This window comes from Pipistrellus hanaki (assembly GCF_964339955.1).
Source record: "Pipistrellus hanaki genome assembly, chromosome: 13".
Taxonomy (NCBI): Eukaryota; Metazoa; Chordata; class Mammalia; order Chiroptera; family Vespertilionidae; genus Pipistrellus; species Pipistrellus hanaki.
Genome location: NC_140515.1, coordinates 45,600,688 through 45,616,404, shown reverse-complemented (window position 1 = coordinate 45,616,404; position 15,717 = coordinate 45,600,688). Strand labels below are relative to the sequence as shown.

The 15,717-nt window shown below is 32.7% G+C and overlaps 1 protein-coding gene across 14 annotated transcripts in view; it reads left to right on the top strand.

The window, feature by feature from the left end:
- SLC4A7 (solute carrier family 4 member 7) overlaps nucleotides 1-15,441 on the top strand; it is an 83,575-nt gene extending 68,134 nt beyond the window's left edge. For 4 of the 14 annotated variants that reach the window (XM_084902444.1, XM_084902442.1, XM_084902443.1 and 1 more), the window contains exons 17-26: nucleotides 50-211; nucleotides 551-664; nucleotides 3,140-3,301; nucleotides 3,471-3,722; nucleotides 6,266-6,334; nucleotides 7,639-7,812; nucleotides 9,232-9,363; nucleotides 10,122-10,219; nucleotides 12,646-12,753; nucleotides 15,222-15,441. In XM_084902444.1, coding sequence (XP_084758570.1) covers nucleotides 50-211; nucleotides 551-664; nucleotides 3,140-3,301; nucleotides 3,471-3,722; nucleotides 6,266-6,334; nucleotides 7,639-7,812; nucleotides 9,232-9,363; nucleotides 10,122-10,219; nucleotides 12,646-12,753; nucleotides 15,222-15,303 — 1,353 coding nt within the window. In that variant the 3' untranslated portion in view covers nucleotides 15,304-15,441. The remainder of the gene's footprint in view (nucleotides 1-49; nucleotides 212-550; nucleotides 665-3,139; nucleotides 3,302-3,470; nucleotides 3,723-6,265; nucleotides 6,335-7,638; nucleotides 7,813-9,231; nucleotides 9,364-10,121; nucleotides 10,220-12,645; nucleotides 12,754-15,221) is intronic. The other 10 variants (XM_084902448.1, XM_084902446.1, XM_084902447.1 and 7 more) reach the window with 4 other exon arrangements.
- The last annotated feature ends 276 nt before the right edge of the window (nucleotides 15,442-15,717 follow it).

Here is a 15,717-nt window from a genome sequence, read left to right as displayed (position 1 = left end):
GGATATCTAAGAATCCCCTTCAATCCCTTCTTTTTCTGTTTTTTCCCAGGAATGTAAAACCTTTCACGGTGTATTTGTAGGATCAGCTTGTGGTCATCATGGGCCTTATATTCCAGATGTGCTCTTTTGGTGTGTTATCTTGTTTTTCACAACATTTTTTTTGTCCTCATTCCTCAAGCAATTCAAGACCAAGCGCTACTTTCCTACTAAGGTAATTGGGGTATAATTTTGGAGTTCTGGTAATATAATGTTTGGGGGTTAATACTTTTTATCAAATAGCTTAAAATATTCATAGTAAAAATGTATATTATGTGTCTGAGTTAGCAGTAGGAAAACAGCAGTACTTTGAGAGATGATAGGTTAGTTGTGAAATGTGTTTTCTATATTTGGAAAAAAATAATAGATATAAATGTATTTCACTGACACATTGCCACTAATTAAAACCTCCTTCACACTTTCTAGTGGCATATTTTAATCTGAATGATATGAATTATTTATAAAGGATACATACTATATCTGCATTTATATTAAAGTAATTTTTTTAACATAGGTGCGATCGACAATCAGTGACTTTGCTATATTTCTCACAATAGTAATAATGGTCCTAATTGACTACCTTGTAGGAGTTCCTTCTCCTAAACTTCACGTTCCTGAAAAATTCGAGGTAAGGATTAAAACACTTGGCTATTTGTTACTTAGGCATACCAAACTACTTTAAACTGTGCAGGCAGTTATTTTTAAACTGTGCATAATCTCTCCAAAGAGCTGATCCTTGAAAGGAAACATTTATTCCCACATATATAAAAAGAATGACAAGATGAAAAGTTGCAAATGGACCCGTTTAGGAAATAAGCAAGTAGGTATCAAAGCTAGTCCATTCTGGAGAATGAATGAAAATATCCATGGTGAAGAGTTGAGAGACATTAAAAAAATTTGACCTTGTTCTCATAGCTGAAGTTCATGATGTTCTTTCCAGGCAAAATAAACCTTCTTTATTCCCTTTTAAAGAACTAAATCAAACTTGAATTTTTGAGTAGCAAGGACATTCTTGTTCAATTTTTAGGATAGTATATCTGACAGGAGAGAATCAAATATTTTCCCATAAGAAAAAGGATACTCTTTGTGAACATCCATGAACCCTTGATTTTCAATAGCAAACACTTAATTCTTTTGTGTACAATATACTGTATGCATAATGTAGCACCTAAAAATATTTTCCCGTCTAAGAGGTGGCAGCTTTTGAATAATTTCTGAAATTTATTCTTAGAGTCAAGTATTTGTGTTACTGCTTATATTTACATTTAGCAGATTAGCTGACTTCATTCAGAAGCAGAAGGTTTAAAGGTGATTAGGAATAAGGAATATAATGATAATTTTAGTCTGTTTTATCTTTCATTGGGATAAAAAGAAATAATATTATTTTTAAAACCAGCAATCTCCAAAGTAGAAGGCATGGGTAGAAAATGACCCACCAAGATTATTTAGAAATTTAATTTACATTTTTATCTAAAAATAAGAAAAATTAAGCCTTATACTGTTCACTACATGATTTTTACTCTATGGATAATGAAACATTAGTAACATAACAGGTAAATGAATATAGAACCATTGGGTATATGTGCTCACTTTTATTTATAAAAAACTTTTGATATGTTTGATACGTTTTGTATAATTTTAAAAGTTTGGAGACCTTTATTTTAAAACATACATGTTTGAGCCACTAAAGATTTTAGGCCAGGAAGAGATGGCTATATGAAAGTCATTCTATTTTTACCAAATCGTACAAATAAATGAAACTCTAAATTAATATTGGTTCAAAATATTGATGTATTTTCCTGTAGTCATAGCCCCATTTCCTGATTCAGATTCCTAAATATATACTTGTTATTCATTTATTGATCTAGCTTTCAAGTAGTAGACTGATTTTCAGGGGTATAAAATATACTTGGGGAAACAATTTAAGGAACTCTTAAGAATGTAAACATATAGATAAAATATATATAGATAAAATATATATAGATAAAATATTTTACACATGTGCAGTATTGTATATGAAGCAGTTTAATAAATAGCAGTGTAGGAACATTTGAATACCTGAATTAGAAAATATTAAATTTCCTTTTTGTGTTGACAAATGTTTTCAAAAAGAAAAAACAGGCTTAATAAGAAGTCTAGGTAACAACAATGTGTAGATTTTAATATCATTCAAGAATATTAAACTCTTACCATCTTTTAAAATTTTTTGCTATAAAACAAATTTTCCATTATAGCCTTGAAATTATTAGCATCTGATAAAGTAAAGTGCCAGATTTTTGTCAGTAGATGCTTTGAAAAATAGTGTCCCTGAGGCCCAATTCTTAGTACTGACTATGCCAAGATCACTAGTCTGCAGGATTTCCAAAGCAGTTTAGTTTAGGAGTTGATTTAGTAGGTAGGTTGATTATACATTTTGAGATAGGTAGGAGCATGTCAAAATGACACCCCTTCACTTATCTGTTCCTGCATTGCAAACTTCCCAAAGCATAATGCCTTTAAGCAATCGCCCTTTATTTGTTCATAAATCTGTGCCACTGGGACTAGGTTAGCTGGGTAGTGGTCTGGTCTCTTACTAGTGATATTTTGTATGGCCACAGAAATCAGTTGTCTTGATGAGGGGCAGAGTGACCTCCACATGCCTGGGACCAGGTGGCTGAAACAGCTGGGGTGGTTGCCTCCTGTCCCTCTCTCACTACATTGTGTCACATCCTGAAGAAAGCTTATCCAGGTGCACCCAGCAGCTTAATCTCAGGGATCCGAGAGGGTTAGAAAAGAAGCTGCAAAGGTCCTTTCAGATCAAGACTCAAGACGCCACACTCTGTCACACTGGCCTTATTCTGTTGGTTCAGCCCAGATTCAAGGGGGGGAAATAGACTCCACCTCTGCATGGAAAGAGTCGGACGTGGGACCCGAGTCTAGGGGTGGGAAAAGTCCTTGTGGCCATCTTTGCAAATAATTCACTGTACATACCAAGATTTAATCTAGTTCTTTCTGATCCCTTGGGCATTTTTCTTGGAAAAGACACAGTCTATGCTGTGGGAATTTTGTGCAGTAGAAGAAGGAAACTTTTTTCTTTTAAAATTTATTTTTTTATTTTTAACAGCCTACTGATCCAAATAGGGGCTGGATTATAGACCCATTGGGAGAAAATCCTTGGTGGACCTTATTAATAGCCGCTGTTCCGGCTCTGCTTTGCACCATTCTCATCTTCATGGATCAACAAATTACAGCTGTAATCATAAACAGAAAGGAGCACAAATTGAAGGTACCGTTAAATTTTATCTCAAAGTATTGTAATTTCTTGAAGACTTTGGAGTGTTTTTGAAAAGATGTAAAGGGAAAACGAATTCATTCTCTCTTTATGAGTAGTATAGAATTTTAACCTGAAAGAAAAATGTAGATTTATAAATATTCATGTCCATTTCTCTTTCCAGAAAGGAGCTGGCTATCACCTTGACTTGTTCGTGGTTGGAGTTATGTTGGGAGTATGTTCTGTCATGGGACTTCCATGGTTTGTGGCTGCAACAGTGTTGTCAATAAGTCATGTCAACAGCTTAAAACTTGAATCTGAATGTTCTGCTCCAGGCGAACAACCCAAGTTTTTGGGAATTCGCGAACAGCGGGTCACAGGACTGGTGATTTTCATTCTAATGGGCCTGTCTGTGTTTATGACGTCAGTACTAAAGGTAACATCCCTTTATGGCAAATGTTTTAAGATATTCTTTATCGTAAAATTTATGCCTGGTAGTATGAAAATGAAACATTAAGGTATCTAAAATTAATTTTATTTCCTAGACTTTACCTGGAAAGTAATACTTTTGGCATGGTGTTTAGAATAGTAGGCATTTCAGTATTAGATGTATTCATTTAAAAAATAATTTTAAAAGGATAGAATTAAAATTAAAGATTACAGAGTTTTGGAAGGAATTAATCCATGACTTATGATTTAAAAGAAGAGTACAATCAGAGGATGTTAAAAGCATAAATAGAAAAAGAAATATTGAAAAATGAATGAAACTGAGTTATTTGATCAAAATATAAAAATAATATTGCTATTAATTAAATTAATACATTTTCCTAATAAAATAAATGAAAAAAAAGTAGTAGTAGCAAGCACTTAATAGAAAAATATGAACAGTTAATAATATAAATGAATTATGTAAGAATTTATACTTTGTCTAACATCTTTAGTCACATCTACTTGTTGCCATACACATCCTATTGGATCTCGTTGATTTAAAAAGATAACGATAACCATAGCAAACACAGCTAAATATCTAATCTGAAATTTTCTATCCATCCTGGAAGAGCTCAGCTTCATTTTTCCCTTGGTCGCTGTAGTCATTTTCGTTGTAAATAAAATTACTAAGTAAAAAGTTGCATACCATTTATAAACTACAATAGGATACAAGCTTAGAGTACATAAATGTGTGTGCATGCTATATAGTAACGAAAAAAATTGATAGTTAATACTAGAATTCTTTGGCCTCTTTTCATGCACTTTCTAATAGCCTATTAATTCGCCAAATATAATAATAAAGAGGATGCATTGTTGTCTCCTTTTAAGAACTTGCCAGTCTAGTTGGTGAAACAGATAGGTAAATGGGCCATTACTGCGCAGTGGTGAATTATTGTTAGAAGTGCTTGGGACAGAAGGAGAAACATGTGGTCTTATGAGGATGCCATTCTCTATTGATGAAGGTGCCCTTTAATTTCTTAAAGTTAAAAAATTTTAAAGCATTAATTGCATATAGGCAGAGTAAGTCAAGTAGAATATCAAGAAAGCTCTAAAATGAAAAGCTAGTCCTGCTATTTTTCCTCTCTTTCTGAAAGGAAATATCCAGAGGTAAACTCATTTTACTTTTTTGTCTTTTGAGTTATTTTGGCAATTACCACCATTATAGTTTTTAATACTTTCATAATCTTGTTTTTCACTTTATTATCTTTAGACTGGATGTCTTTATCAAAGACCGTGATTTCCAAAGTCTAGCTCAAGGGTCTCTGGGAGTTCCTGACACCCTGTCAGGGATTGCCAGATCCTTTTCTTTCCAATCATGTAACTGTATGAGGCTGAATTTTCTTCATCTCCTTCAGCTAGAGTGACATATTGCAGCAGATTGAATGTACATACAGCTATGAGAACTTATTGGTCTCTATTAAGCCACCCACTGCAGAGATTTTACAGAAATACAAAACAATGCTACTCTTCTTAATTTTTTTTTTAAATTACAGTTTTTCCATAAAAATGTCCTTTATATTAATTTGTAATGGGTTTATTATTTTAAAATGAATTTAAAATAACTATTTAAAAATTGCTTTTAATTCCCAATATAGTAATTATCTATTTCCCCACATAGCTATATGTGTACACTGTATGCATCAATATCTTTTAATTTTTAGGGGCTTTTTTTCATTCTGTTTTTTTTTTGTTTGTTTTTGTTTTTGTTTTTTCTCTTTTCTTAGCATTTTAATGTTGCTTTATGGATAAAATATTTTCCTGAAATTTCTGGAGTATATTGATTAGATTTTCTCCAGGTTTCTTAGGAAAGACATACTAGGTTGTTAGTAGCTCTTAGGTCTTTTTCCTCACAGCTCTCTCTCCCTTGGATGAGAGTGATGACTGTGGTTTTGAGGAAATGAAAGGGATCTGTTGGTAGTGTCCTGTATCATGCCTAGGCATGGACTAGGTAGGCGTGATTTGGGATCCTCCTAACTGCCAAAGAAATAATTTTCTCTTGGAGGGATGGATTCAATTATTATATTCAGTAAATGCTATTGAGTGGTAGACACTGTAGGGGTAGTGACGGTAAATAACAATGACTAATGCTGTTTGAGTGATATTATATATACCACTTGCTTTTTTAATCATTTTATGTATTTGAAACCCTTTAATTTTCATGGCATTCTGATACAGGAAAGCACAGAGTAGTTAAGGCTCAATAAGAAAGAGGCTGAGTCTTTAAGTCAAGTAGTTGGATTGTAATGTTCAATCTCTTAACCACTGAACATGCTCCCTCCCCTTTTAGGAAGGAACATGGAGAAGATAAACAAGTTTCAAGGAGATTATTGCCTACTAGCATTTCTCTTATTTATAGAAAATTTAGATCTCATTACTGAAGGCCATGCAATTCTGTCTCAGTAGGTTTTTGGCAACTATGCCTTTGTGTACTTAATTGCTGAGAAATTGTTTTAGTAACATAGGTTCTGATGATGATCCTTTCACTTACAGTTTATTCCAATGCCTGTGCTCTATGGTGTTTTCCTTTACATGGGAGTTTCCTCATTAAAAGGAATCCAGGTAAGTCATAAATATTTAATGATTTTGTAGAAAAACTTAACAAATTCTTCATTTGCAAAGATTATTTTTATGATGGTAGTGATTTATTCTCAACTCTAATATTTATTCTCAACTTAACTGGTGATTTCAAATATACATTTTCTTGTGACTATTGGCTTACTGCACATTTCCCCCCCCAAGAATGAGGTTATGAACTGATATGGTCCTAACTATTTTTAATTGAAATCTTTGAAAGGCCTCTATGATTGAAGACTAGTATATTATGAAGGGAAATAAAAAGGATGGGATGGGAAAAAGGCTGTTTCTGATATGCTGAACAATAATTTCTATGTTTACAAAGAAAGGTAGATATTAGTTTTTCCATTAAAATGGTAATACCTGCCATTGGTATGTGTGCAATACAGTTTAAAAAGCTAGTACAGGAATTATTTTCTGTGATCCTTGAAACATCATTGGGAAGCAGGGAAGGAAGAAGTACTAATTTTGTAAATCAGGAAACAAATTGAGGGACACAATGAGGGTTCTTAACTAAGCAGTGGAGCCAACCAAGGCTGGAACTCAGTGATTTAGCTATTGTTTTGTCTTATTTATAGTACTTCCTGGAGAACAACCCAGTGAAATTTACTAAAATTTATATCAATCTAACCTTAGTGTAAAATATTTAGCATATAAAGCAAGGTTAGTACCACATGACCACCTCCTGTAATGAAAAGCATATTGTCTAAAGTTGCTGGCAAGACTTCTCAAGGGCAGCATCTTGATTTTTTTAAACACTGTCCAGTATCTGCTCTCCACTGGCCAAGAAATGATCTCACTAACTCACTTTTTTTTTTTTTTTTTTTTACAATAATTATGTGAGGTAGGTAGAGGGCTGATCTTATTCCAAGTTTATAAATGAGGAAATGAAAGCTCAAAAAGACGAAGGAATTTGCTTACAGTTTCCTTTTCAGTGGGTGAAAATTAGTAATTGTTACCTGAGGTTATTTTTATAGAATCGGTAACATTAGAAACTTATAAGGTTGTTACTGTTTTGTTGTACATATTAGGAACAAGTTGAAAGATTAAGTGACTCCTGCATTTGATTATAGCACACAAATTTATATAAATATTTCAGTTCCCTAAAGTAAAGCATTTTGGCTTGAGTTTTCAGATTAAATTAATTGCATTGCCCTGATTCCTCCCTCCCTTCTCTCCCCCCCTGGGTTCAGATGCTGTATCCTGAAACATTTTCCTGTACTATCTGAACAAGAAATGATATTTTTGTTGAAAATGTTTTCTTGTTTTGTTTTCCATTCCACACGTAGTTTTTCGACCGTATAAAATTATTTGGCATGCCTGCTAAGCATCAGCCTGACCTGATATACCTCCGCTACGTGCCTCTCTGGAAGGTCCACATTTTCACGGTCATTCAGCTTACCTGTCTGGTTCTTTTGTGGGTAATCAAAGCTTCGGCTGCTGCAGTAGTTTTTCCTATGATGGTAAGTTTTCTTTTTCACACTTTGTTACTAATTAATAACATCTTTATGTTTTATAGTAATTATTTTAATATTTATAATTGACCTTAAGAAACAAAGTAAACCCATTTTAAGTACTTCGGTGATTTGAAATAGGAATGAGCCCTTTCTACTATTAAACTAATAATTTTCAAGATCCTATTTTTTTACTTTCTATACTTTTGTCTTGTTTGTTTTTTAATCTTTGAGCTGTAGATACCATTTTGTATTTTTAAACAACTTTTAAACAATGTTAGGATATTTTATGGAATAAATATGATAGCCAGGTGTAATAAGCAAAGTAACCAGAACAACTTGATGAATTTAGGACTTATTAAATTGTAGTAAAAATTTTTGAAGAATATTTGTTATAATTCAGTCTTCGAGAGTAGCTTTTCAAAGATAGGGAAACCAAATCGTAAAAGAAAAAGATAAATTCGACAACATGGTAATTAAATGTTTTATATGTCCATGGTAAAATCAGATTGTGAACTTGGAAAAAACATTTGTAACAAATAAGGCAGATAACATGTTTTTGTCCAACTACACAGAACTCTTTTTTTTTTCTTTTTCTTTTTTTAATATATTTTATTGATTTTGTACAGAGAGGAAGGGAGAGAGATAGAGAGTTAGAAACATCGATGAGAGAGAGTCATCGATCAGCTGCCTCTTGCATACCCCCTACTGGGGATATGCCCGCAACCAAGGTACATGCCCTTGACCGGAATTGAACCCGGGACCCTTCAGTCCCCAAGCTGACGCTCTATCCATTGAGCCAAACCGGTCTCTGCTCAACTACTCAGAACTCTTATGAATTCATGACCAAGTCATAAAAACCAATTGCAAATAGGCAAAGGATAGGAAATAATAAAAACAGAAAAGGGAATCCAAACAGTGAACATTTGAAAACATCTTTAACCTTATTAACAGTTAAAGAAAAGCAGACTGAGTAAAAACATGTCTTTTTTACAAATATAATTGGAAAGTTATATTTTACAAATATAATTGGAACCTAATGCTAAAAATGGGTTCTCTCATGCATTGCTCAAAGATTTTTTTGTTATTATCTCTACCTATATAATGTATGTAGTACAAAGTCATCATAAAAGTTAATAATCTTTTTTAAACTGTGAAGATGCTGTGCTTAAACTGCTTTAATGTAAGGGATTTATATAAGAAAAGGTTAAAAATGCCTTTACATCTTTTCTTTGAGCAGAAAGACAGAGGGGACTCAGTTCCTTTGAAGTAAAAGGGTACATGAAGTCATATTAAAATAAAATTTATAAAATACTTTTTCTGTGTTTAATAAATTAAATATAATAAAGTAATGTATAATAAATTAATATAATTTATATATTTTTAAATGTTACTTAATTTAATGTTCTCTCCCCCATTTTTTAATAGGTTCTTGCATTAGTCTTTGTACGTAAGCTCATGGATCTTTGTTTCACGAAGAGAGAACTTAGTTGGCTTGATGATCTCATGCCAGAAAGTAAGAAAAAGAAGGAAGATGACAAAAAGAAAAAAGAAAAAGAGGTAAAAACAAAAATTTTAAATTTTAAATAGTAGCAGCCACTATTACAGTCACTTTATGGGAATGAACTCCTTTAAGACCTCCTAAGAACCTTATTATTATAAAGTGTAAGTACTTTATTACCCCCAATTTACAAGTAAGGAAACTTGGAGAGAGGTTAGTTAGTAGGTAACTTATCCCAAATATGGTTTTTACCCATTTTACCAACTTGCCCCATCCATAGTCCTGACACAAAAAATACTTTTAAAAAAATTACATATTATGCGGGTATTTAATAACCATTCAGAAGAATTTAGCAGTATACAAACATAGGTAGCACAGAATAATTCTACATCATAGTCTACAATCTAATTTAACTTTAAATACAGAAGTATATTTTAGGGTACACTTAAATTTAAAAAATATATATATTTTTATTGATTTCAGAGAGGACTGGAGGAGAAAGAGATTGAAACATCAGTGATGAGAGAGAATCATTGATTGGCTGCCTTCTGCATGCCCCCTACTGGGGATGGAGCCTGCAACCTGGTTCATAGGTCGATGCTCAACCACTGAGCCACACTGGCTGGGTGGTATACTTTAATTTTTACAGCGACTTAATCTGGCATACACAATGACAAAAAAGACTTTTAAGTAAACATCTTTTGACAAAAAATAAAAAAAAACTTTAGTCTTCATATGTTGACTTGTAACATGGAAGTTGAGTTGAAATCTTCCGGGAGAAGTAATCTCTCTCTGTGTGTGTGTGTGTGCTCTAAAGGAGGCTGAACGCATGCTTCAAGCTGACGACGACACTGTGCACCTTCCGTTTGAAGGGGGAAGTCTCTTGCAGATTCCGGTTAAGGCCCTAAAATACAGGTGAGATACAACTGTACCTTGTAAAATGTGTTTTATATATACATGTCAATTGCATGAATAAGCTATGTAATGCTTCTTTAAAATGCTGGTACCTATTTTTAAAAAGGCAAAAGAGCCTGCGTCTGGCATATCAGCTAAAAGAGGGCTTCATGCAATTCTCCTGCTCCTTCCCCTCCCAGGTTATAGATAGGAGCGAAGAAGAAGCTGGACTTGAACCAGAGCTCTGGATTTCTGGGCCAAGTAGACAAGATTTTCTTGTCTCAGCACTTTTTCAGTTTCAGAGAAGTTGAAAGTCAACACACAAGTCTCTGAATATTCTCATTCTCTCAGTAGTACAGCTAGGGTCATTGTGTGCTGGACAGTAAACCTTTGCAATGCATTTTTTGATAACCTTCCAATATACAACTGTTTAGAGGCCCGGGAACTCCTAGTGTCCAAAGGTGTGATTTGGCCACTGGCAGCGAAGGCTCATATTATGGGAAAATAATGAAGTTTCATATTTCATTTGTCATGTGCGCTTTGGGTGATTTATATTTTAAATTTAAGAAGAACTAAAGGTAGAGGTTGGGAAATGTAAACATTTTTTTCGTAAAGATTAAAATGTAAACTTAAAAAAGATTAAAAACCTACATTATTTATGCACACTACTGATTTCTATTTCTAAATATTTATCCCATTTCTGATTAGCTAGTTAGAGCTCTGCTTTGCTCAATTCGGTAAATGTTTGTTAAATGAATTAATATAATAACTTTGTTGGTTGTACCTCTAAAAAGAGTTTAGGGAACTGCTATGGTTATTAGTGACACTCATCAACTTGGGGAGATTATTTACTACTTAATTTCTGTTGGTCCTGCATTAGCACTTTTGCAGCGTGATTATACATGGGCCTTGATGAATGGAATTTGAGTTTGTATTTAAACTGTGTGATATTGAACAAAAAGAATGGGTGTGTATTCACTTTTATTATTTAAGTGATGACACAAACCATGATCAGTGATGCTTTCCTTCAAATTTGAACATCAAGAATACTAGGAATTGGCTGACCTGTTTATCTGCCAGAATTTAAAATTTTAATTGCTTTTGGATTACTTGCCATGAAAATCAACGAGATAATTTATAACACTATTTGGAAACTGTTTAGCCCTATACAATGCGAAAGTAATGTATTTAATGTGAACAGACTTTCCTCCATCTAATTTTGGAGGAAAACAAAATGTGTACTTTCTTCAAAAAAGTCTTAATGTCTACTGATGGGAAAGTCCTGACTTAAAGGAGGACATTTGGAAACTAAAACGTGCTTCAAGAATTCTTCTCTTTAGTTATTTGATGTTGGCAACCAAGCAAAGAAACATTTTTTCAGAGCAGGCAGAGTTCCAAGTTGTATTGCTGTGCCATTGTGAATTGGGGCATTCAAATTGTGTGCACTTTTAAAAAGTTGACCTGATGAAGCAGCCATTTCTAGAGACTCTAAAATGATCGTGTCCCACTTTTCTAGTCTTAAATTTAAAATGATACTCGGATTTAAAGAATGAACAAAGCTAGCGCCCTCTAAATGACTGTTATTAGGTCATTTACAACCCAGCTGCCATCACATTGTTAATTTAACATCTAACTTGACATTCGTGTTTGTTGTTTTTTTGCATGAAATGTTTTTCTTTTGCTGAAAAAAAAAAAAGCTTGCAAATATGTTCTGTTAACTTCATGTGTTTTTAGTACTTCCATATTACTTGTGACTGACAACTGTGAGCCCATAATGAATTATGGATAGCATCGATATTGGACTTAGGGCTTGGAAGTAATTTTTTACAGTATTTCAAATAGACATTTGTTTTTTATAATGAGACTGTATTTTGATCTTTTGATTTTCATTTGATTAATTTGATATAATACTTTGATACTAAAAATGTGAATGCCAGCAAAAATCAGTACTTATAAGCCTGTTTTTTTTGTATTACCTGTTGAAATATTTTCAGAGCTCTGTTTTCAGTTTTAAAGTGTCACCTTTCCCAGCATTCTTTTAATGGTTTAAAGAGCTTTAAAAAAACATAATCTTAATGTTTGTGCCAATTATAAGTTTTCTAATTGACTTGAGGCAATATTATTTTTATATTTATTAACACAATAATATATTCTTGTATGTTATTTCAATGGTGTACTTACAGCCAAAATGATCATCTTTGGGCATCATTGCCAATATAATTAGCCTTACTTCTAGTTTTGACTATAAAGAAAGATGCATTTCCTCGTGAGACGTTTATAATGGAACTCCCAATATTCTGATATCTTGCTAGACCTTGGTTTGTGTGCATGGCAAAGAGTTTTTTTAATTTTAAGTTGATGAAAGCAAATATTATATTAATAATAATTACATTATTAATGCTTTTGCAAGTACTGAATACTAATAAAAAAGTGTATTTGTTCTTCAGTGTTGATCCCTCAGTTGTTAACATATCAGATGAAATGGCCAAAACTGCACAGTGGAAGGCACTTTCCATGAATACTGAGAATGCCAAAGTAACCAGATCTAACACGAGGTAGCTGTAACTATTTACGCATTTTTCTATCAATAGCCAGTTTTCAATTTGCTTATGGATAGCTGTTCAGTAAAACCATTGTGTTTAACTTAATTTACATAATTTGTATTTTCCTTACCTAAAACCAACTTTTTTTCTTCTTTTCCTTCCTTTTTCCTTTCATCTATTAACCCATCATTTTTCTGGATACTGGAATCAGGTAAAAATAGTGATTATTTTGTTTTTTAAAATTTGTTTTCTATTTCAAAAAATTTGAGCTATTTTTTTTTTTTTAAATAGATTTTATTGATATTTTACAGAGAGGAAAGGAGAGAGATAGAGAGCTAGAAACGTCAATGAGAGAGAAACATCGACCAGCTGCCTCTTGCACACCCCCTACCGGGGATGTGCCCGCAACCAAGGTACATGCCCTTGACCGGAATCGAACCCGGGACCTTTCAGTCCGCAGACCGACGCTCTACCACTGAGCCAAACCGGTTTCGGCGATTTGAGCTATTTTATAATAAAGATGAATATATCTTTCTGATTGTATAAAATACATATATATAAAATATCAGAAACCCTATAAAAATATAATTAGTAGGGAATAATAAATTCTATGATTGAACACATTTAGTCATGCTCGCTGATGTTCCAGGAAGAAAACATAAAAGATTTTTTTTTTAATTTTGTTTTAGCCTGGGATGTCTTTGGAGATCTTGGGAAGAAATGTAATCCATGGAATTTTTATAAAATCCATTCAGTTTTATAATGTCCCATATATCACATAACCATTTTATAACCCCTTTCTTATATTTCTTATTATGTAACCCTTTTTTCTTCGTTTCAAGGCCTGAACCTCAGGAATTCCACTTTGATAATCATTAGTACTTTCATCCCTTAGGTGTCTGGAGAAATGAGGTATAATCTTGCTGGATACTCATTTATTTATTATCATTATTATTATTTTTGTTAACCCTCAGAGATATTTTTTCCCATTGTTTCCCAAAGTAGAAGCAGGGGAGGAAGAGAGAAAGGGGAGGGGGGCAGGAGAGAGAGAGAGAGAGAGAGAGACAGAGAGAGAATGAGAAATAGATACATTGACTGGTTGGCTCCTTGCATGCATCCCCAGAGGGGGCAGGGAGTGAACCTGCAACCCAGGTACATGCCCTTACCTAAAATGAATTCAAACCCTTCACCCTTCAGTGTGCAGGCCAATGCTCTAACCACTGAACACACTGGCTGGGGCCTCATTCATTTTTAATAAATATTTATTTTGTGTACACTTTGTACCAGACTCTAGATTGTGTGTCAATATATTCTTTTTGGGCATCAGGGTAAATTTTTTCCAGGCAAGCAGTCACATAGTTATTTCTGTTTAGTTATTATCTTTCTGGTCCCCATCTTTTGATGATACTTGATTAGGGTTTTTTTTTTTAATTTTATGTTTTGTTTTGCTTTATTCTTTCCCTACCTCCTTTTAGAATGTTACTACTACATAATCTCTCCTTTTTTTTTTTTTTTAATGTTATCATTTCTTGAGTTCTAATTTCTAAACTGGTGATTTCCTTATTCACTATGTCTTTAAAAAATTTTTAAGTTTAACTCTGTCATTTTGGGTTATTTCATGTAGCCAAAATTTCACTCAATACTCTTAATTTTTCACCCCTTGTCAGCACTCCTGGCCCAGATTCTTAATATAGTTATGATACGTGTATGTATATAAATATCTACCTTACAGTAATAATATAGTATTTTTATATTTCTGCCTTTTCTTTACGTTATCCCTCAATTTAAAATCAAATAGGAAGAAAGAGAATGGGTTATATTGTTTTAACAAAAAAATATTTGGGGGGGTACCTTTAGTTTTGTCTGGAGAAGGCAGCAAAACATAAGTGTGTTTTTATGCTCTTGAAAGTAATTCAGATCCCAGATATATTCAAATAGTATAATTAAATCAGTTACTTAAATCCATATACATGGAATTATTGTACTTTGTATTAACTTTGAAAATAAGAATATGTATTTTAATCTTAGATTTGTGAACCAAATTTGAAAAAGAAGATTTATAAATGTGTTACTTTTTTTTTTTTTAGTAAATCTATTTGATGCTTACAAATGTTAATAAAGATTAATTTTTAATGGATTTGTCAGTGCAACAAAAGTCCAGTGCTATCACTGTTCATATATAAAGTAAAAGCAATAAATCAAACATAGTAACATACTGAGCAATTTAAAGAGCTGTTCTTCAGCTGTAAGAAAAACATAAACCTCAGTGGGAAAAATTATCTATTAAAAGAACTAAGAAATTTAATATTTGTCTTTCCAATTAAGTTTACAGATAGGAAAAGAAAGCAGTAAAATAATAGTAGCAAGACATTTATATTATTAATAGCCATCTGAAAGGCTTATTATGAATGCTTATTGTTAGCCATATGTAATATCTATTTATTTAAAAATCATTTATTCTCATTCTTTGTTTTAAATAGCCCCGAAAAACCTACCAGTGTGAAAATAAATATTGAAGATGAACCAACAAAGAAATACATGGATGCTGAAACTTCACTATAGAATTGAACCAAGAGGAGTTATATATATATAGATATACAGATACATATATATATATATATATATATAATGTGTGTATTTCATGTCACTATAACAATATTGTATGTCATGCTATTTATGCGTGACCACTTGGTTTTTAAAAGTGGTGTCTGAAGTTTGTTAGGAGTGCCATGGAGACTTTGTATATAAAGAAATAGTCGTTTAGAAGTGAGGTGTGTGGTTCTTACAATTCAAATATTTATTCTGATGAAAAAAATTGTTCTGTTTTGCAATAGAAAGATGTGGGGACATGCATTCAATGTACATTTATTTAAATTTGTTTATCAGTGACGATTCATACCAATCTTAAGTGATACGTACTTTGTCCATATATTTCTAATTTTAACTTGAGTTACACACATTATTTCACTTGTGTTA